At 37.9% G+C, this 22,940-nt stretch overlaps 1 protein-coding gene across 2 annotated transcripts in view; it reads right to left on the bottom strand.

Moving 5' to 3' along the window:
• PDK3 (pyruvate dehydrogenase kinase 3) overlaps positions 1 to 22,940 on the bottom strand; it is a 50,501-nt gene that overhangs the window by 12,478 nt on the left and 15,083 nt on the right. For both annotated transcript variants that reach the window (XM_057419434.1, XM_057419435.1), the window contains exons 2-5: positions 20,468 to 20,609; positions 12,369 to 12,440; positions 4,423 to 4,607; positions 2,237 to 2,326 (exon numbers count right to left, since the gene is read on the bottom strand). In XM_057419434.1, the coding sequence (XP_057275417.1) occupies positions 2,237 to 2,326; positions 4,423 to 4,607; positions 12,369 to 12,440; positions 20,468 to 20,609 (489 nt within the window). The remainder of the gene's footprint in view (positions 1 to 2,236; positions 2,327 to 4,422; positions 4,608 to 12,368; positions 12,441 to 20,467; positions 20,610 to 22,940) is intronic.

The following is a 22,940-nucleotide window of genomic DNA, read 5'->3' as shown; positions in this document are numbered from 1 at the left end:
GTTGCTGTCAATGCTATGATGGGAAAGAAAAAGAAAGAAGGGAATAAGCTAGTCCGCTCTTTAATCATTTAGACTGTTAAAACAGTAAGGAACGCTTTTAGCTTTGTTTAGCTGCTTGAATGCTTTAAGGGGGTTAAGTAATCAAGGAGACACATCCTGCTAAATATACGGGTCTAAGATTGTGGTTAAGCTTGTGATAGATATCTTTCTGTTAATGTATTACTGAGAAGTTCCAGTATGTTTCTTTACCTGGACAGAAGACCCCAGCAACGGGACAGAAACAAATGAAAAGGAGCCACATCGAGTTCGGGCAAAGAAAACAACAGGATTGGCTGGAACTCAAAACCAGGAACTGAAACCCTGGACTGAGAAGTATAAGAGACTGTACTCCAAAAACCCCAGTGTGCGTTGTTGGCGGAGCGGAGACTCCCTGCGCACCCAGCGCTGCTTGCTTATTGCCTCTTGATATTAATCAATTGTAATAAAATAATTAAATCAGATCATGGCCAAGGCTAAATTTTTATAACATCCCTAAATTCAGTGACAAACTCTAATCCATTTTCAAGAAGTAGACACCTTACCATCCTTCAGATGAACAGGAAGGAGCTGTCACTTCATGATCAAGTAAAATATCCAGCCCCAAGCAAAACTGCCAGAGTCTGAGTGCAGTCTTACATTTTACCTTCCTCCCAAAGCCAACTCTTTGGCAAAGTTCTAAGACTGTAAAAGAAACTGCAAAGTTCAAAGAATGCTTCATGTTGTCGCTGGAGGTAAGTAGCAACAAGAGTGAAGGATCTATGAGCACCTCTAAAATCCTGGCTCCAGGAACAAGACTGGATTTCCTATCAGCTCAAAAATCTTATTGAAAGACAGTGAGACAGAAACCCATCTCAGTTACAGACACAACACTCAATGAAGCTGCTTGAAATAAGGAGTAACTGTTTTCTTCAATGTTTGAAGGGTACACAGAGCTTGTAGCGATCATATACAGCACCAGAAGTCAACATCTTAACTCTGACAAATTGCTCAGAATGCTGCTTGTGAACCAGAACACTTTGGAGCTAGTACGCTATACACAATGTAGATTAACCCCTCCACCCATTCTGCAAGGAAATGGCCTCAATCACCTTGACCCTAGACAGGCTGGTTTAAAGGACTTCTTGCTTCTTTGAAAGACAACACTGCATAATGTTTATGATGCCCTTGTTCTGTGGAAGAGCTATTTCAGCCTCTGCCTTGAAAACTGGACTGTGCACCTTCTGACATGATGCATTCCTCTGTCCAAGGCAGCAACTATGAACTTGATGATAAAAATGGATTTGAACATATGGTCTAACACATACAATGCTGAGGTCAAGCTGGAGTAAGATCAATCAAAAGAAAAGAAAACTGCTGAAAAAAAAAGGCTGCCTTAGGGACAAAAAAAAAGAGTTTGACGCCAAGAAGCCTTCATAACAGCAAAAAGCATCTACATTAAAAAGCAAGCTCTCACGCAGGTCAAAGTCTGACATAAGAAAGGTTTCCCTCTTACTTCACCAAAGGCTCAGGGAAAGCAAAGGAGAGAAACACATTCTTCCCCTCTTGCAGCTTCACGAACAGCAGTGAAGGATAGAGGGTGGAAGTCCCTCCTATGTAATTACCTGTATTTGCAAATAGAGACACTCAAGAGTGTGAACAGCATTTAAGAAAACAGCTTTTCTAATGTGACTGCCATTCAGGTCACATACATGTCTTCTGTATAAGAGAGAACAGGCTGCGGTATGAACAGATGCACACAGCAAAGAGGAATTTCCCTGGAATATTTGTCACCTGAAGATGTTTTACTGAAAGGCCTAACTAAACAAACTGGAAAATATTACTTACTCTCAAATTTTCTTTAGTATCGGCATCAGATAAAAAAGCAGTACATTAGAAACTCCTTCTAAGTATTTTAGGGAAGAAAACATCTGAAGTTTAACAAAACACTTCATCTGATAGTTAAAAATGACAGATTAAGGTAACTAAAACATTACTTAGTTCCATTAAAATACCTAAAGCTTCTACATTCTCAATAATGAAGACATTAGAAAGCCTCAATAAGCCCACAACTTTGCTGCAAGCAACTGCAGAACTTCTATTATTAAATGAATTTAAGTCACTTTCAGTCTCTTGTATCTCAAAACCATATTTCTGCATACTCTAAGGTATGAGGTGTTTGTTTTTTTTTTAATCAACACACACATTAACATCATCTTACCTTTAACCACCTCTGCTACATTACAATTAGGATCAATGCTTCCAATATGTTTGGGATGAGCAGGATTAATATCTCCACCAAAAAGAAGTGCTAAAAGGGAAAAAAAAAGGCAGTAAGTCACCTACTAGACTTGAGGCAGCCCAGAAAGTTTAAATCTGAAATTTGGTGGACAGTGAATTGTCTTGTAAAAACATACTCTAGCAAATTGCCAGAATCCTTGTTTAGGAAGACTACATGCCTCCCTCTTCCATTTTCTTTTTTATTTTTCATACTTATAGCTAAGACTAATTAAAACCAAAATGGTGTGGAAGGGTTTAAGTGGAAAACTTAAACTTATATTTTGAAATAGGCTATCAAAAATTAGATTACACTAAAATGTAAAATGCTTCACTCGTAGCATTACATCAGAACACAAGCAATCACAACAATGGAAGTATTACAGTAAAAAGGACTGACGAACTGTAAGACAGCATTAAAAACCTTTTACACTCACCTAAGCTGCAATTTCACAGCTGGCACAGGGGTGTCTCTCACTTGACTTCCTCCCTGACTCTCAGCAATATGCTCCCTACTCCCTTCCTTTGCAAAAGGATCTAGCACTCACCAGATCCTTCAGAAGAGTTGAGCTCTCAAAGCAGTAGAAAGGTTTGACACTTTTTTTCAGAAGTGATTTTCTGCTATTTTAGCAAGTTATTCAGCTCTGATATGAAACAGATGCAGTATGAGGTGAGCAAGTGACAAGATCTGAAAGCTTTTCCTATTCTGGTCCTGGTGAGCTAACACAATGGCACACTGCCTTGCAGAACTGCACTGTAAGAAACAGTCTGTCAATAATGTATAAAAGAAGCGGAGACTACATGAAAACTCATTTCTGCATCCTGCTTTCCAATTATCATATTCATCCGTGCTTTGAGATTAATATTTGGCATCATATATGGATCACTACTGTGGAAAAATTTTAGAAGATTAACTAAACTTGCAGCATCTGCAAGTAGTTTTAAGTTTCAAGCACTTAAATAAGAGTGTCCACAAGAAAAGCCATTTCAGTTCAATGAAATAAGTTTGATGTTTCAGAACTAGTGCCAATAATGCTAGCACTTGACCCAAGAATTCTATTAGGAGAATATTTTTATTTATAGAGTTCCACAGAACTCTTCTATGGAAGCCTTTTAACTTAACTTGTTTTTTTGCCTGTTACTTGTCTACCCAGGTAGAAGAATAAGCTGCACATTTACCTCATTTTCTATACTTTGCCACAATGAAGTTATTCGTACACACACAGGGAGGCATTTGTTAGTCACACTAAAAGTTACTGGAACAGCACACATCTTGTAGTAAAGTACTTTGCATTACAGTAGCTAGTGTCTGTCTGCATTATATGTAACACATTACAGCTTCTAAGAGCTCATAAAAGCAGAACACTGAGCAGACAATGAAGCTCTAGAGCTAAAAGACACAAGGTACACTAAAAGAGATCACAAGACTGTCCTTAACTTTATACAGATCACTTTCTGCATGGTTGCACATATTGGTTAGTAGGAGCTGTGCAAGTAACTCCTTTCACTCTGTAATACGAATATAAAAAAGCAAGTTTATTAGTAACAACAAGTGAAACAAACTAATGACAACAAACAACTATTTCTAGCATTTATTCATAAAGAGTGAATAGGAAGTACGAGAACACAAGGGATATAACTTAAGTTTTAAGTTAGAAATACTCAACCTTTTTAAAAGGCAAGAAAGTCTAGGTAACTCGCTGGAAAAACACAGCAGTAAAAATCCATATAGTGCATAACCTATTCAAAATTTATGGCATCACTGCATTTCATTATGGAATAAATGTCAGCTCTACAAACTATGTTGACAGATTTGTGAGCAGAAAGATACAGCTACTCTACTATCATCTAAAAATAGTTTATGCATCACTACACAAGCTGTCTCTGCCAACAAAGTTAAAAAGCGACAGCCACACTGACAAAGCTTGACAAATTGTGGAAGAAAGCACACTGCTGGCTTGGATTCATTTCTGATAACTGCAAAGAACAAAATTAACAGGTTGCCAGAATATCTTACTATAATTAGCACAAAACATTAAGAATTAGTCATGAGTAAAAAAACAAGCTATGGCTTCAGGTTTACAAGCAATAACTAATGACTTCTCAAAGATGAGAAACGCAATTACTTACTGTGTTGGTTAATAAGCATACGGAAAGAGATGCGGTTGGTGTAGAATCTATCTAGAAAATACTGGATGTTACTGCTAACAAATGGATCAAAGCCATATTTTTCCTTGTATTCAATCACCCCTTGCGCCATGGTTGGAACCACATCATTGTGTCTGTTCCTGACTTTAATTAAAACATCTAAAAAGCTAGAGGAAACAAAAATCAGAAACAGATTGTTAAGAAGTATAGTTAAACTCGATCTCTCACTTCTCTTTTCAGCTCCTCCCCAAAACACCCCTTTAAATTAAATCTCTTTTCACCATTAGCAGACAACAAAAGGAACAAAAGATTCTCTTTTATTGCAATTGTATGCACCATGGTAACTCATTCTCTAACAGTACCTGAGAGATTGGAAAAGAAGCTTGGGGAAAAAAAATTGCCTGACTGACCTTCATAACTTGATAACCTTTACATTTTCTTCCCAACACCTCAACCTGTGCAGTGTAACTTTTGAATGCATTTCCTTTACCTTGCATCTGTTCTTAAGTTTGAGCAACGGGATGGGTGATTACTACCAGTGTGACTTCTGTTCAGTTTCCTTTTAGACCACTGGATGGCAGAGCGCATACAATGGTGCTCTGATGGGCTCTGTGGTATCCGGAAGTTTTAGGAGATCACATTGGTTTTAACAAGTGGCTGTTAGGATACACTGACTTTGAAACAGGTTGGAGGACTTCTGCTTCTCCTACTAAGGCAGCTTGACGCCTATGATCTTGGAAGCACTCATCCTTTTTGTCCCACACATGCAAATTCACACATACTTGAAATATTAATTATTAATAGGTTTCTAAAGCCTAGACATGGAAAAATCAGTACTACTCAACTGCATTACATTCTCCAATATTAAACGAACACCAGAATGATTATATAATCTTGTTTTTAAAAAGCACACAGTGAAATACACTTTTCAAAGTGCAGCTGGGAGACTTGTTCAGCTATGCATACATCTACAATTCTACAGATCCTTTTTAAAGAAACATCAATGGCAGAACATTCTCAGATTTATAATGATTACTAAAATGAAATGTATTATTAGAATCATAGTTAGGGTTGGAAAGGATCTTTAACAGTTATCTAGTCTAATGAGCAGGGTGAAAACCACCAAAAAGTAAAAGACTACCAGCAGTTAAGTCACATTTAAAGCATCTGATTCCTTCCTTTCCATAACCCCTTAGCTAAAACAATCTTCTGACAGTACACCATACTTAGAAGTGTATCACTTGTTGAGAATGGTATTTCTGCCAGTCTACACTGACAGCTCTAAAGGAGTGTAAATTCCAGTTTCTATAGTTTATCATTCTCAATTTAACCACCAGTTTTTGCCTGTGTGTTAACTGTTCAAGTCTTTCAACACTATGCTGTGCATAGAAAAGTTTAACTGCCTAATTCTCCAATCTAAATACTATCACAGTACAGAATGACTGCTCTTACTTACCAATCTTGCTGACTTGACAGCTCAAAAATCTTTTAAGGTTTTAAGATTTCAAGACTTTTTATGTTGAAGTCTTGATTCTGTGTGTTCTATAACCACTGAAATAGGATGTTAGTTTTCAAGACAAACGAGTGCCTGGATGCACTCGTGCTACTTCTATGTTTCAGAGCAACAAGACACTAAGAACACAGCAGAGAAGCAACACCTACAACCACATCTGAAAGACAACTCACAACACTCTCTACTAACAGCTATTTGCTGACAGCTTTGCTATTTGTTTTTAAATCCTTCCACTATCCACAATATATATAACGTGATGCTACTGTGCTCCATGAGGGCAAACCATTCACAGACATCCCGCTACCAAAGCGCTTAAATGCACAGAGCATGCTGAGGGGCAAATACACGATTAGGAGATTCATCTGCTACAGACCAGCATCAAATCATAGCTGAAGCTTAGTCTGCAAATACACAAAATAAAGGAATCCTTCATTATTGAAGTGATACATGAAACCCCCAATTCCATCTTTGAAGGTAACTAGTTCACACAAGCGTTTCCATCAAGGGGATGCTTTTAAAGGACCAAACACATGGAGTATGTACAGGCACATTTCAAAGTGGCAAGGCAGAAATCAAAGCATGTTTCCTTAATCTTACCACTCACTCCTTACCACATCTCAAACCCACATACCCCTGGAAACACAGAGTTTTTACTGTACTCAAACTGTGGAAGATCATGTATAGAATTTCTTAAAATGCTCATGGGATTAGCCGGGGGGGGGGGAAGTGGAATATTCCAGAATAGCTCTGAAAATTTTATTAAGCAATTACGTTTTATTTTCAGGGGTTTTTTTTGTTGTTGTTGTTTTTTTTCAGAAGCCAGTGTATCGTATTCTGAAAACCACAACGAATAAATAATGCAGTTGGTTTGACAGATGAGAAATTACTAATATGAAGCTATTTTAGTCAGGTGAGTTTCAGTGATTTCTGTATTAACAAAAAATACTTAAGGCATTAACAACTGCTGTTAAAAAAACTAAGCCTACAGACTTCTGCAAAGACAATTAATGTCACAAACCAAGTTATTATTTTAACTCCCTAATGACTGTATATATTATTCTGGTTTGATCTATCATCAAACTGCAAGAAGTCAAAGTCAATGTAAAGACAAAGGAAATTTCGCTATTTCTCTTTTATGGATAGCATTATCTGAAAAATGAAAGACAAGAAAGTGATGAGTGGACTAAAAAATAATCCTTTTAAATGGATTTAAATGGAACAGATATGCAATTTTTTTTTTTTTTTTTGATTGGCTGCCCTGTTTTAAACAAGTGCTATCTGGCGGCTGAGAGTCATCAGAAAGACAGGGACAAGTTCACAAAAGATTTCTCTACTAGAAAGCATAGCTACTTTCAAAGTGCAAAACTAACTGAAGTGGTATTTCACATTACTTGGAATGTAAAAGAAATGGCACCCTCTTAAAATCTAATCAAATATTTACTTATTTCAAATCGCTAACAGAAGCACTATCTTAATCTTAGTGCTGCTAAAAGGAAAATTACTTCTTGTTAACTAAGTTCCTTGTCTGTGTGCTATCTCTAGCCAGCTTAAGTCACTCTCAGTTCCAGGACACTCCCACACACACCCTCCCGCAAAGATTAAAAACAGCAAGGAAACTCCATCACCTGTACCCATAAGTGTTCTTTGAAAGTACATGTGAACAGCACGTTTTACAAACACTTCAACTGTTTAAAAACAACTTCTGCCTCTGCGTGTTTTATTGACACCACGGGAAGCTTCTGACACTTCTGCCAACTTACCACATCTACTGAGCATGGACACCTTATCGCAACACTTCTCAATAACATAATCACACTGTTTGACAGAAGTGTGGAATGACTTCCACCTGGCCACTCTGCAGTTTGAGCAAAGATATTTGTTATCAAAAAGGCAAAGTAACCTGACCTTTTGGCATATGCGCATACTACCAGCAGTGCCAGTAACATGGTGACACTGTAGTAAGCCTTCATAAGGTATGCTAACCAACAGAATGTAATAAAGAAACTGAAGCACTTCTGAAGCTTCATCACAGAAATGCCAAGACAAAAAATCCCTTCATTTAGTCCAATATTCATAAAGGTAACATTCTTGAATGTAACATCTGGCCTCGAATTCATTCACTAAGAGCAGAGATAATTTGGGCCACTCTGAAAAACATCAGCTTTAATTTAGTCTCCACACTTACTGCTTCTTACCATTCACCTTCTCTATTGCCTTGTCTGTCTTTGTAAGCCACACTGTAACAGTTTAGAGTCCACAGGACGGAAAGCGGTCTATTTTTCAACTACATTGATTTCCCAATTCACTTCACTGCATGGCTTCACAGTCAGCTGTGACAGTACATGGATAATATCTGTAATTCTGTAATCCTCAGAAAGAGTGTCCAGATTCTGAGAATACCAGAGCAGACTCACCATACAAGCAAAGATACAACACTAGTGCTGAACGGATCAAGTAATTCCACTGTTTTAGAAGGCATTAATTGAAGTCCTGCCAACACTGATACAGCACATCTGTGGATATCAAACCTCTTTAAAACAGCATCTTAGCTCCCTTTCTCTCCTATGCCATTGTTACCTTGATTAGCTGTAACAAACTGAGGTCATCTCAGCTGCTAAAAAGACCACCAAGGCACTCATTCAATTTCCAAAAATCAGCTGTTCTGTAAGCCATCATGGTTGAGTGCTCGGTGTAGACACTACATTCAGCTCAAAGAAAACCTGAAGTACTTCCACCCAGACATGTCTTACAGTTGGAGAAGCTAAGTTACAGGAAGAAGCGTTAGACTGAGAAAGCTGGAGCTGTTCATCTGGGAGAACAGAAACTGTGTGGAGAACTCAGAGCAGTTTCAAATATCTGAAGGGGGCCTACAAGGATGTTAGTGAGGGGCTCTTCATCAGGGACTGTAGTTATAGGACAAGGGGTAATGGGTTAAAACTTAAACAGGGGAAGTTCAGGTTAAATACAAGGAAGAAGTTTACTGTGAGGGTGGTGAGGCACTGGAATAGGTTGCCCACTCACAACATGAGTGCTCCATCCCTGGCAGTGTTCAAGGCCAGGCTGGACAGAGCCTTGGGCGATATGGTCTAGTGTGAGGCATCCCTGCCCATGGCAGGGGGTTGGAACTAGATGAGCTTAAGGTTCTTTCCAACTCAAACCATTCTGTGATTCTGTGAGATAAGGGCCATTATGAAATGTCCAAGTCATCTGATACCACACAGGGCACTCCAATGACCAAAAGATGCAAGAGTGGCCTTCCATAATATGAGGTATATAATACATAGTATTAGTATATAATAAGTACGCTCCTACAGCATGCTCAATGCAGGAATAAGACAGCTGAGAGGAACCAAGAGATGAATGCTCCAACCCCTCTTCACATGCTACTATATGCAAGGTACTCAGAGATACATCACAGATACTGCTAGTACCAGAAAGTCTCTGGTTCAAATGACCCAGCATACCTTAAGAGTCAACTTCCACTTGTCTTTTTCTAAGCAAACCAATCTGGTTGAAGGAAAGTACTATTCCTAGTCATGCATCCCTAAAGACGCTACCCATAAGGTCCCAGATGACAACTCAAATTCTGTATTAAATGATACATACAAATAATAGAAAAGTGGTATGTAAACCTAAATTAACTCAGCTAAGTGGTTTGTTTTGGTCCCTTCTCCACCCCACACTCCTGCACTGCAAAGTAGTTCATTAACTATCTCCCTGTATTTCTCTGCTGACTGCAAGGCATAAAAGTAGGATAGAGCTAGACAGCAGCAACAAGGAATACTGGTACAGAAGTTGAGAAATTTGTTAGATTTATCTGTGGGTTATTACAAGATAAATATGGACATAGTTATTCTTTGCAAAATACTTATTTAAAAATAACTATGTCCATATTCATCTTGTAATATGATAATGATAGCTAATTATGGATCAATATCCAGTTAAATAGCACAGCCTTCAGAAAGCTAGGAAGAGATGACATGCAAAGAGCAGGAAAGTAAATCTGATCTTCTAATCTTAGGTAGCCTACCCAGTACAGGCAAGAAGACAAACTTGCTCTTTAATCAGTCTTTCATCTTTTTCCCCCACAGGCCAAACTCAGTATAAAGGCAATTCTTACTGTCCTAGTCCCTACCGGGACTTCACCTTAGAATACAGAAAAAAATATCCCCAGCATCCTTATTATATGTACTTCATTACATAAATGCAATAACCACAAGATTTCAAATATGTTAACAGTTATACTGAATGAGTTCAGTATAAGTTCAGTTCAATTTGGTTCATCATCAAATATTTGGTGTATCATACTAATATAGAGCATCAAACAACACTTCCAGTTGCCATGAAACACCATCAAGAATGTGTGTTATCCATATGCCAGATTAAGATAATTCATTTTATAATTATGCACAGACTGAAAATAGATCTCCAAGAAAACTCTTCATCAACATTTTAAAACATATGGTGATCTACCTCTTGCTTACAGGTCTAGAACAGCTTATGCCATCTCAAAAAGAAACAAGACACCTAGGTTTTGGTAACTTAATTCCACTCAAAACACTCTTTCAAGTCAAGCAATAGGAAAACTTACTACTGAACAAGTCACAAACAAATTCTTGTGCAAACAGGTTGTAAATACAGAATAACAAAATGGAACAACTAGAAGCAATTGAAAAGTTCATCTAATTTATCCACTACAGAAGAAGCTTGCCTAGAACATCAATAAAAACTAATCTGTTCTTAAAAGCTTTTAAAATTGAATGCTCTACAGAGAATACTTCAATTTTTACTATTTATTAAATAAAATGGAATTATTTATTTCCATTCTGAAAAGCATTCTTTTTCAGAACAGGATGAAATGGTCTTTTTCAGTCTGTTCTTGCTAATATTAGAATTTGCATTTTTTGCCCTGTGTACAATCTCAACTACAATAAAAATCAGCCACTTTTTTTTTTATTTCTCCACTTCTTCACTTCAAGCAACCAATAATCTTTTATTATGGTGACCTTTTCTTTTGGCACGCTCAAGACTTGCAGTGTCTCACACTTCAATTACTCTTTTCCAATCTAAACGAATGCCTTCAACATTATTCAGTACTTCAACTACCCACATCTCCAATTCTTGTTCCTTTCATATCAATACTGTCCATGTGCGTTTTAACTGCTTAATAGGTAAGTACCCAGAACTGAAGACAGTATTCCAGATAAGGACTCACACTGAGAAAATACTTTCCCTTGTTCAGTAACACTACAATTCACTTGGTCCATGAACCTTACAGCTCCTTCTACAGTTCTGCCACGCAGTGAAACTGGTACTCACGCAATTGAGTTTTTCCTGTATTGGTCGATACTTAAGACCTTGGATAATATGACCACAGCCAAAAGAGCATAACATCTAAAATGCATTACCTAATAAACCCCTTACTTAGCCTAACATAACATACCAGTTAATGTATCTGGAACTACCGGAAAGCAAAACATCATTTTTGCACAGCGTAGGCCACATCTTGTACAACCAGAGCATTTACTGGACTGCAAGATGTTTTAAAAAATGCTTCCTATAAAGTGTTGTAAGATTTCTAGTTTTTTTTGTTTTGGGTTTTGTTTTTTTCTTTGGGGGGGGGGGGGGGGGTGTGTGTGTGTGTGTGTCTTCTTTAACACGAGAAGCTACCCTAAGAAAACTAATTAATAGAACAAAAGCAAGACATAATCTCCTGAAACAAAGCTGGCTGCTATATAGTACAGAGTAACCATATCCCTTAGTGGTGGGAGGGGTTGTTTTGCTTTTTTAAGTCTCTAATGCGTTTGTTGTACCTGTTCTCACTTACATGTGGTTGGGGGTTTTCTTATACATACATATTTCAAGGAAACATTCTCATAACGATTTTAACATGATTTTGTTGATAAAGAAAACTGGCTAAGCTTTCCTTCCTTCTCAAAACATAAGTAGTATTATTCAGTGAGGTAGGTGAACACAAATAATTGAAGCCCATTAAAAAAGCTTTTAGATAAAAACAATGACACACCGAATGTTTTCAAACTGAAAATGAAATCAAAGTATTAATGCGTTAATATACACTATATGCAACAGTACAAAACTCAGTGTATCCAGAAATGATATTTTAATCCTAAGCATTTGATATGCAACTATATTCTTACTTGCATGTTGTCTTCTCCATACAGCCTTGGAGGAAGCATTTCACACTATTTCTTAAACTACTGGACTGTGCAAATGCAAAATATATTGTTCAAAAGCATAAGATTCCTGTATCCTGCTCCAGATTACAATTTTGGCCTTTCCTGCACAAATTCTACCTTATAAATAAGATTACTGTTATCTTGTAGTATAAAAACACTTGATTGTTTTGAGACAGATTATTTTAAAATGAACCATCAAAAGAAAACAGATTACTCACTCATCCAGAACATGAGGATCCTCAGGACTTTTATTTTCATACTCTAGAAGCTCAAGGAAACTCTGCATGTACCTGAAAATAATCAAAAATGATAAATAGTTAAAATACTTAAAGTATTTTTTTTTTTTTAATCTTAAGACTATAACCTCACCTGAAACAACAGTAGTACACAGTCCTCTGTAAAGGCTAAAATGAAGTTGGATACCAGAACCAAGGGACAAAAAGCAACTCCAATATATTATATTGAGTTGTAAGCATTCTTTATGCCTCTACAGACCACAGTTTAGGGAAATTTCTAAGGCCCAGTTAGAATTAAACTTAGCTAGAGGTATTAAAGATAACAGGAAGGGATTCTACAGGTACATAGCAAATAAAAAACAGACTAGGGAGAATGCAGGCCCCCTCAGGAAGCTCTCGGGAGAACTGGTTACACAGGATTTGGAGGAGGCTGAGGTTCTGAATGACTTCTTTGCCTCGGTCTTCACTGGCAAAGCCTCTGACCACACCACCCAAGGCTTGGAAGGCAGATGCAGGGACTGTGAGAATGAAGACCTTGCGCCCACTGTAAGAGAGGATCTGGTTCGAGACCATCTTAAAAATCTGAACGTTCACAAGTCCATGGGTCCTGATGAGATCCATCCGCGGGTCCTGAAGGAGCTGGCAAATGAAGTTGCGAAGCCAATGGACATCATATTTGAGAAATCATGGCAGTCAGATGAAGTTCCCGATGACTGGAAAAAGGGAAATATAACCCCCATTTTCAAGAAGGGGAAAATGGATGACCCAGGGAATTACAGACCAGTCAGTCTCACCTCTGTGCCTGGCAAAATCTTGGAGCAGATTCTCCTGGAAGGCATGCTAAGGCACATGAAAACCAACAAGGTGCTTGGTGACAGCCAGCATGGCTTCACTAAGGGGAAATCCTGCCTGACCAATTTGATGGCCTTCTATGATGGGGCTACAGAACTGATGGACAGGGGTAGAGCAGTTGATGTCATCTACCTGGACTTGTGTAAAGCGTTTGACACTGTCCCACACAACATCCTTGTCTCTAAATTGGAGAGACATCAATTTGATGGGTGGACCACTCGGTGGATAAAGAACTGGCTGGATGGCCGCACACAAAGAGTTGTGGTTTAGCATTAGGTGTCCCTGCCCATGGCAGGGGGGTTGGAACTAGATGATCTTAAGGTCCTTTCCACCCCTAATTATTCTATGATTCTACTCTATGAAATTGCTATATAAATCAAGCCGAAGTTAACAGGCGCAAAACCCCTCTTCAGGTAGGTCTGTAATTTCATATATCTTAGTTTGTCCCTGGATCTTTATTTCCTGGTCATCCACTTATTACAGATGACAGTTTGATGCCACATTCTTCAGACAGCAATCCAAACTTCCTTCCAAAATAAAGCTCCAGGGAACACTCCCCAAAAGCCACACTAACAAGACTGCACCAAGCTGTATTCCAGCACAGTACTCCCCATCACACATTCTCACATCTCCTCTCATTGTACCTCAGGCCACCTGACACAACCCTGGGTTTCATAAAAACACCACTCTTACACAACACAGCTCTACTTTAGACATTTGTCACACATGAGATATTATTATGCTTAGAGCCACAGATGTACCACAGGACTCAAAAACCATTTAAGGCAAAGTACCACTAAACATCAACATGGCCAGCCTGTTCCACTGGAAACTAGCCCACCACCACTTAAAATGCACCACCTCACACCACTGGGCCTAAGGACCAGGGATCACCCCCTGAAACAGGCGCATTAGCAGTACAGATATAGCTTTAAAAAAAATACAGTAATGGGACCTCTTTCTTGAAGTAAATCACACAAGGTATAAGTCACACATAAAAGGTTGGGTGGTTTCAGCATTACCAGAAGGAGCTGGCATTCCTTTCCCTTTTACCCTCCCTTCACTCCTGGTTAAGCACTATGAAAACATCAGTGCTAATCAGATGTGTGTCTCAACAGCTGTAGCTCCCTGCAGTGGTGTAACAGAGAGCCAAACTGATTAAAAAACTCAGACCTTTCTCTTACATGAAAACAACTCACAGAAAGGTCTAACCAGCTAAAGCTAGCACAAGAAGAAAAAGATAACCATAAAGCCTACATAAAGAAAAAGCAAAACAAGTGACCCTTTTCAGTAGGCAGCAAACAACAAGATCAGCTCAACAGAATGGCCTATTCAGAAGCTCCGGGCCTACGAGACTGACCCCAGCCACTGAAGATTGGACAACTTCACATTACAACAAAATCTCTGTTGGTGGCAGTTCTATGTTAAGATTAGCTTACGGAGGCTGTGAAACTTCACCCTCCATCTTCAAGCTACAGCAAAGCTTAACACAGCACTGCTGTCTACATGACTCCCTCGAGCACCACAGGCTGCTACTCTAACCCCCATTTCAGCTGCATGATGTGGAGGATAGAGGGGCAGGAGAAGAATCATCAGGACCACCAGCAGGAGGAGGGACTGAGTTTCTAAGAGTGAATCAGAACTAATCTCCCTTGAGAATTTGCCCTTGCACTTTCCTTTTTCATTAATTCCCTCTGGAAAAGGCTGCTTTAGTCTCTGAACTCAGCTGCCTCACCTGCAAGACTTAACATGTAACAAATTATGGTGACCCACTCCTTGGTTTCAGAGAGGAACATATTCTTCAACATTACCTGGCTCATGTGAATCAAGGTCAATCAAGTTAATCATGGGTACAGGATGGGAAAAAAAGGTACCATTATTACAGTTAGCAGAACACAGTAATAAACAATCAGCAAAGAAACTCCAAAATGAAAGATGGGAAATAATGGGCAAGGCACTGAGTAATTCAGGGTGTCATCAGCTTGGCTCCATACAGGCAATGAGTTTTTTTACTTCTCGCCAAACTAGCCAACATCATGTAGAAACAATGCTTAAGACCCATTCCTGTGCCAAATTTTGCTCTGCCTCTAACGAATACATGACATTCCACAACAACTCTTTGCTGCCTACCTCACCTTTTCCTTGATGGATGATGAGAACATATCTAAATAATTCAATCTGTAATTGTCTCCAAGAGGAAACTGACTTTTTTGGACTTTTTCTGTGGAAAGGGAAAATGGGTATCATTCACATGACATCCTTGCAAATACGTTTAGTAATTAAAAAAAAAAAAGCCATGTAACTTAAGACCACCAGCACTGTCAGATGGGACTAGTTCTCTCATACTGTGGGTAGTAATATAACGAAAAACTCCTTTCTTATTCTATAATAAATATTTGCTGTCTTATATTTGTTTGTGCGGCAAAAGGAAACTGCACAAAATATTTGATTCTACAGAGAAAAGCAATCTACCCAAAAAATACCTGCATGATTACCATGAAGAAGTCTTACTCTAATCCTCCAATATAGGTTGACCTCATCATTCAATGACTGTTGTCTGCATTTTCATTTCCAATCTAAACCTGTGGTATAATAATCTTCACTTAATTCAGGCCCCTTATATCTGCAAGGTGGTTTTGGCACTTATAAGAAACTAAACAGGAAGCTGCTGAAGCTGCCCATCAAATGTGTGAAACCCAAGGCAGCCAACGTGACCTGAAAAAATGAGTGAGCCAAAATGCTACAATTTCCACCCCCACTTCCCCCCATCCCTCCCAAACAGCTCAAAATTAAATAAACTTAGAACTCACGTTAGCTGTAATAAATAATTTTCAACACTGTCTTATCCATCAACCACATTACGATCTGTGTAATTGTGAACAGTCAGCAATGCAGTTCACTCCTGTAACAGCTAGGGTGTGTAAAAACAATCATTCCCCTTTCATACAATCTATTTCCTTAAATTGTCTTTTGATTTGAACTGTGTGTGCAGATATGGATAAAAGAAGGTGGTAACTACAGAGTTAAATCAAGCGCTGAAAAGACCTTGTGATGTTTTAAACAATCTACCAGACAGCCAGAATGAAGCAGAAAAGTAGCAGAATAATGGATTACTTGCTATATTACCAGTAAATGAGTGCAACTATACAGTACATATCTTAGAAAAAAAGAAACCAGCATCACCCCAAAAACTGAAACAAAACAAAATATTTTGTTATCTTCGGTGAGGGTGAGTCATCAAAAGCGTGAATCAGAACCTATGCCCTTCAAATCTGTTGCCCTTCTAGTGTTTAATTTTTTATTATAATAGACTACAGATCATTGGGCAAGCTCTTTGGTTTCAAGCAGCCTTTAGCCTTGTTCCTTTGTTAATTACTGCCACGTAGATTGAATTGTTAGTCTGCCAAATGCAGTAATTCTTGAATGGCACTTTTCACACAAAATCACTGCAAATGCTCAGAATGTCAACTCCACGTTTGGTTGTTGGGTTTTTTCAGAACTCATGCAAGATACTTTTGCTTTTTGGGTATGTGTATTTTAGAAAGATTTTCCTTTAGAACCTAACAGCAAAGCACTGAAAAGATAAAACATATCTTCATAGCAACACAATTTTGTTAGCATAGTCTGAATGTAAAAAATTATTAATCCCCAAGCTGTATCGATTTCTCCAATGGGTCTTTTCAAGGAGGCAAATGGAAATTCATAGCCTTTTCCAGGTAAAAGTACTAAAGAAGAGACATTTAGTCAATGCCAATTAAAATACGAGTTTTTGATGAGTGAGTAGCATGTTGTGCAAACATCACATGCACTTTAGATATTTTACAAGCTCTGATCTTATCCATTATAAGGTTTAATTGTAACTACTTTCCCTCATCACATCACATTAGTGATGATATCCTCTATTATGCAGTTCTGCCACACGTTCAATATCCTACCTCCAGTGCACAATAGCTGGAGCGCCCTCTGAAAGCTGGCCTAAAAAAAGGCCTGTTTCTTCAGAACTAGGATGCTGCCCACTAATCTTGAAAAACTGAAAATAAGTTGCTGATCCCTAGCACACTGATTGTTGATCTGTCAATGCAGCTCACAGTCAGAACATGTTAACTGTACTATTATTTTTATTCACTTTATTCCTTCCGTTGCTATTCCATACAAAACATACACATTAAGTTATAAACTCAAACTGGGACAGAGCTCATGATTTTGCACAGACTGAAATGCACAGACTGAAATGCAAAACTGGTTTTGTTGTTCATAGTTCACTCTCTGGATACTGCCAGCTTTATTCAGAAAAGCAATACAAAGAAAGGACAGCTGTCTTGCCTACGCTCGCTGCAGCACACGCATCAGGCTAAAGGAACACAGAAAGGAAGGAGAGAAAAAAACTCACCTTTCCTGAAAGCAATCAAGCAATCAGCTGTAAAATCTGTTAGGCAGCACAGTGCAGTCAAGAAGCATGTTACAGGAAACGAAGTGCCTATAGACCCTGAAGATGGATTAGAGAACAAGGCTTGCCTGCAGCAGGGAGTGTATTCTCAGAAGTGGCAAGATGAGGTTGCTTCCCAAGGGATCTATAAGGGACTAGAAAATGCATGTAACCCAGAATGTCACTCCCTGACTGGACAGAGGACTGATGGGAAAGGAAGGATCCATGCTGTAAAGTAGGCAGGGTCAATTTGTTTTCTTACTCCATCAAACCTAAGTTCTATTTACAGAGCCACCATACTCTAAATAAAACCTGCTTTAAAGATAGGAGCTTTTTGTATTTTTTTGCATGCTGACATGAAGGCATAGACTGGGAACTCAGATTTAAAGCTTCAGCTAATTTGGAGTCTCAGCAAAAGCACATAAAATCAGGCTTCTACTGGAAAGTGGTAGCATAAATCAGAAATATGCTGGTGACTACATAAATTACTGAAAATTAGCAGATAAACAGACTAAGGTGAATAATGCATTAAATTATGTGTGCTCACGTATGGCAAATGTACATCAGATTTTTTTGTTCGCATTTTAATAAATTACCATTTTACTATGGCATAGTAAAAATAAAGTATTGTGAAATCTGATCTGAAAAAAATTTCTTGAAGCAAACAAGTGTGTCAAGAAGGTGTTTCTTAATTTTACAAGTACACAAGACAGCTATATTTATTCTACTGCCTAAAATTCAGGGATCTCTCTCTAGATATGTCTGAACTTCACAGGAAGAAACTATAAATATGTTTTAAAACCTACTATCAGCATAGCTGCATAATATTCAAGGTCATTCACACTGAAGCTAAGAAAACACTTTTGGTCTTTTCAGAAGCTGATAGAGTAAATTTTGGCAAGGGTTCATTACCAGTATACCATTAGGCCTTACAATCTACAGGTAAATATTTAAAAATTAAAAGCCTCTAAACAGAGGATAAGAAATAAGCTCTTTCAAGTCCACGTTTACAATCAAGAAAAAAACATGCTACATTTATGTTTGTTACTTCTGACATAAGATCACAAATATATTCTTATACAGTCTCAGTGAAGATCCTCTTTTCCACAAAAACAGCTACTTAACTGAAAATCAAAATTAGAAGAACACAACAAACATTCTGATTTCAACCTTCCATCTCTGGGTTGGATGTCCACTTGAACTTCGTCATGTTAAAGCCTGATTTTTGGCCCATTTATCAGAAAACTGTCAGTCTATAGCTGTGATAGTGCAAATCACATTATCATATAAAGTACATTATCTGGGCACGACATTATATATTCTAACACACTTAAGACTTTTTAAAATATTTTTATTTTTCTCTTTTTTTATAATCAGTAGTATCTCTTGTATAAGTCATAAGCTGTAAAAGTCATCCCTTGAGTCCTCAGACCTCTAAGCAAAAATTCTGAAGGGGGCATCCACTCTAAGCACCCATTCAGTTCCTTTGCCAAAAGTGATCCAAATGTTACTTGAGTCTGTATTAGGAGGTCAGAAGCCTATGCACAGAAGGTATATTTGGAGTAGAAGAATTAAGCTGTAGAGTCACTACAGAAAAATTATTTTCTTTTCTTCATTCACTCATGCGTCCACATTTCACTAAAGACAGCTTCACAAGTCATCTAGATTAAAAAAAGCCTAAAAGATCTGCATATTATCCAGTCTTTCCTATTTGGCATAACAACTTCTGGTAACATCAGACAGATGATACAAGCCTTCAAACCTTGCAAGTTGCCACTTAACCACAAAAGTGATTGTTATTGTGTGGCTGCACAGCATTCCCATTTATGTGAAGCACTTAATCACTATGTTTGAAGTGGTCATCAAGACAGCCAGTGTTACCCTTTATAGACAAACATATTTAAACCAAAGTACACAATATTACTTATACTAATTTATATTTCTTAAGTATGAAGCTTGATAAATGAGACCAAATCCAGAAGAAAGGTACAGCCAGTGCGGAATTTCTTGGTTCAAGGGCTATGACTGAACTTAACAGAAGTCTACAAAACAACTGCTGTTACAGTTAGATAAGCTGTTTTCCACAAAGGGAAGTTTGTTGCATACTGCAAAGATATTTTTACATAAATTCTTTGGATCAAGTATTTGTAGATAGAAAAACAGTAAATACCCCATGAATGACAATTTTTTAGAACTTAATACATACAAGGCAGTACTCTCTAAACCACACCGAACATGCAGGTAACCTAGAAAATAATTACTGCGGAAAAGATGACAGGACTTTAAATAATTTTGGGTATACACTAGTTATTATAATAGGGAATGTTAATTACTGGATGACACTAGATTTTTGTCTCATTCCATAACTTCTACTCAATACCAGGTTAAGTTTGCAGATTTAGCAATGAAAAGTACAGATAAGGTTTACATTTTCTGTTGGTATTTTTGACAAAGGAAGAATAAGAAGAAAGAACAGCTACTTCAAGAAGTCATGGGTGCAATATAGTAAAGAGTATTTAACAAGCTTGCTCTTAAAAGTTATTGACTGATTCTAATTATGTGGGAGACAACAGTATTATTTTACTAACTTAAAAGACTAACTTATAAATTCTTATCTCTAGGATCCCTTTTAGAATATTTATTGTTAGATAGAAGAAAATTAAACTTCAATTTGACAAGAAACATGCATTATATACAGTTCAAGGCAGAAAAGAGAGTTCAGTTCAAAACAGTTCAAGCCAAGTTGAAAGTAAAGCAATACGTACAGTTTTGCACTAATTTTTCAATCCATTTTTAAACTTACCAACTCTGTACTAGTCCAACTGAAGGCCTATTAAGTAAGTTATCAGGCAACAAATTGACTTCTCTCATGGTGTTAGCTAGTCGCACTGGAAGTTCTTTCCGCAGAAACATGTAAGAAGTTTTCTCACATGCATTGTCACGACCTGTTAGAAGAGAGGGGAAAAAAAAACAGATGTCCATTTAAGCAGATCAAATTTTAGACTTCCCAGGCTTGTGGAATTAAAAACATTTTAAGTCTGATTTCTTTCACTACCCACCTTCAGTTCCTTCACCCCAAAATGCATATTCTACTCCTACCTTCCTAGAGCTTCACCCCTTTTATCTAACATTTTTCCCCATTTCATATAATCTCATCCTCCCTCCTATAAATAAAAACCTCTCATCCTACAGATAAAATTCATTGAATACGAAAGACTTGATATCAGCTGGAAATAAGACCCCAAAATACCAGCTTTTATCAGTATGATTTTTCTACTAAATTAAGCTTTTAAAAAGTACATGCCACACATGTAATGGAGAGAAGAAAACGAAGGGACAAAACAGAATGGCAGTAGCCAGTTGATGTTTCATGCCACAAGCTCTTCAAAACTACTGAATACTTAAATATATCATCAGCACCTGGAAAGACCAGCAAAGGTCATCATCCCTTCTAGGACTAGCCTACAAGATGCTCACTAGCCACCTGTAAGGAAAGTGCAGTGCTTGTCACCACATTCCCATTTGGAAAAGCTGCAGTTGAGATTATCTTGAACTTTCATTTTTAAACCAGATTTTTATCCAGCACAATATTTTGACAATTAAAAAAAAAAACACAACCAAAAAAAAAAAAAAAGGTCAGAAAGCAAATGAAAGGGATCCAGGAAAAATATCACTACTTTGTTGCAGACCTAGTTGGAAAGGTGGTAATTCTCTGGAGCCACCCTACAGGAGCTAGAAGACTGACATAATTAATACCATTCTTAAGCTAAACTAGTTGCTGATGATACCTATAAAACTTTAACTACAAGTATATGAAAGTGCAAGATGTTAAGACACTTGCCCGAGTAATTCAGATGCCAGATCAGACCTGACAGACTTTTTTGTATTTTGCAGCATTTCACAAGTGGGGAATTCCTCACCATAACTAATTTCTAAGAGACCAAGTAAATTTAAAAAATAAAAAAATAAAAAAATCCCTTTTACTTGCAATGAACTGTCAGTATTCTGCTTAAATCCAGAAAGACAGAAAATGTCTTTTGTGATGATAACCAATAAAACTGCCTGTAAAATCTGTGAGTGAAGGCATAATACAGGAGCTATAAATTATGTTCAAGCAAACCAGAGTTTTAAAAGCACTGCCAGGCACGTAATCACTGAGATTTGCAATTTGAAAGACTCAAGTACTATGCAACCAGCACAATCAAGGTGATACTTTTAAGACAGTCCCATTATAATCAGATGAGCAGCAGAGTTTTCACCTTCTTTGCATAGGTAACATGCATTGATGGATTAGATCCCAAACAGTAACAAGCTTGGGGGAATATGCAAGAAGGATTAAGATTTCCCTTTCTTCTTGCTCATTTAGGTATCATCAGCCAGTGGATCATTAAATTCTATTACTGTCAGCAATTCTATTATCCTTCTTTCAGCAAACATTTGGATCCATTTCACTTACTTGCATTTTCACATCTTAAATTACAAATACACACATCCTGTCAAAATTAGACAAAGGAAACAGATATTACACTGTTGTTTTCTGTGAAGCACAGTAATGATTTCAGAGTTCAATCCTTCAATTAAGTTAGATACCAATTAACCTCCAATAGAGGAGAGATACCTGTTTGTTCACAAGTCACTATATATAACAGTGTCTTTACGAAGACTGTGGCTGGACAGCAGGACTCTCAGACTAGCTCACACTACAGCTTCTGGGCTGGAAAACCCTCAGGAACAAAGACTTCTTCCCCAAGAGTGACCAAGAGCAAGCTGAGTTATTTTGTAGGCAATGAAAAGCAAAAGGAATGAAAGACAGCCCAGAGAAGGAGGAAATGACAAACAAGAACCTACGACCTGCAGGAGCCTGTGAAAGGGCACAGGAGCCCTTCATGGACACAGTCCCAGGACTTGTGGCAAGGCAGATAACAAAAGCTGCAGGACTGGCATAATAAACCCCCTTCATCTCTTCCCATGAGCAAGGGCACATCTCTACTCAACCAGGCTCACCCCAGCAGTTCTAAACTGTCTCTTTTCAAAGGAGTTGCCTTGCTCTAATGAGCTACATTTTAGGTACAGAGCTTCTTGGGATCCTTTTGCATGCTCACTGCAGAAAAGGAAAGGAAGCTCTGTTTAAGCTTGCCTAAGTGGAAGACCTGCTTCACCATAACTTCAGTATATCTTTTTGGTTTGGGATACACGGTCAGAATACCGGCTGCTTAGCTGTATGCAATTTATCTGAGAGCCTTCACAGAGCAGGTTCACTTCTACTCTAACATCAG

Source organism: Pezoporus wallicus, unplaced genomic scaffold, assembly GCF_028554395.1.
Source record: "Pezoporus wallicus isolate ANWC-B61680 ecotype Strahan unplaced genomic scaffold, APGP_CSIRO_Pwel_v1 contig_5767, whole genome shotgun sequence".
NCBI classification, from domain to species: domain Eukaryota; kingdom Metazoa; phylum Chordata; class Aves; order Psittaciformes; family Psittacidae; genus Pezoporus; species Pezoporus wallicus.
Note: the sequence above shows the minus strand (reverse complement) of the source record. Positions and strands in the feature narration are given on the sequence as shown.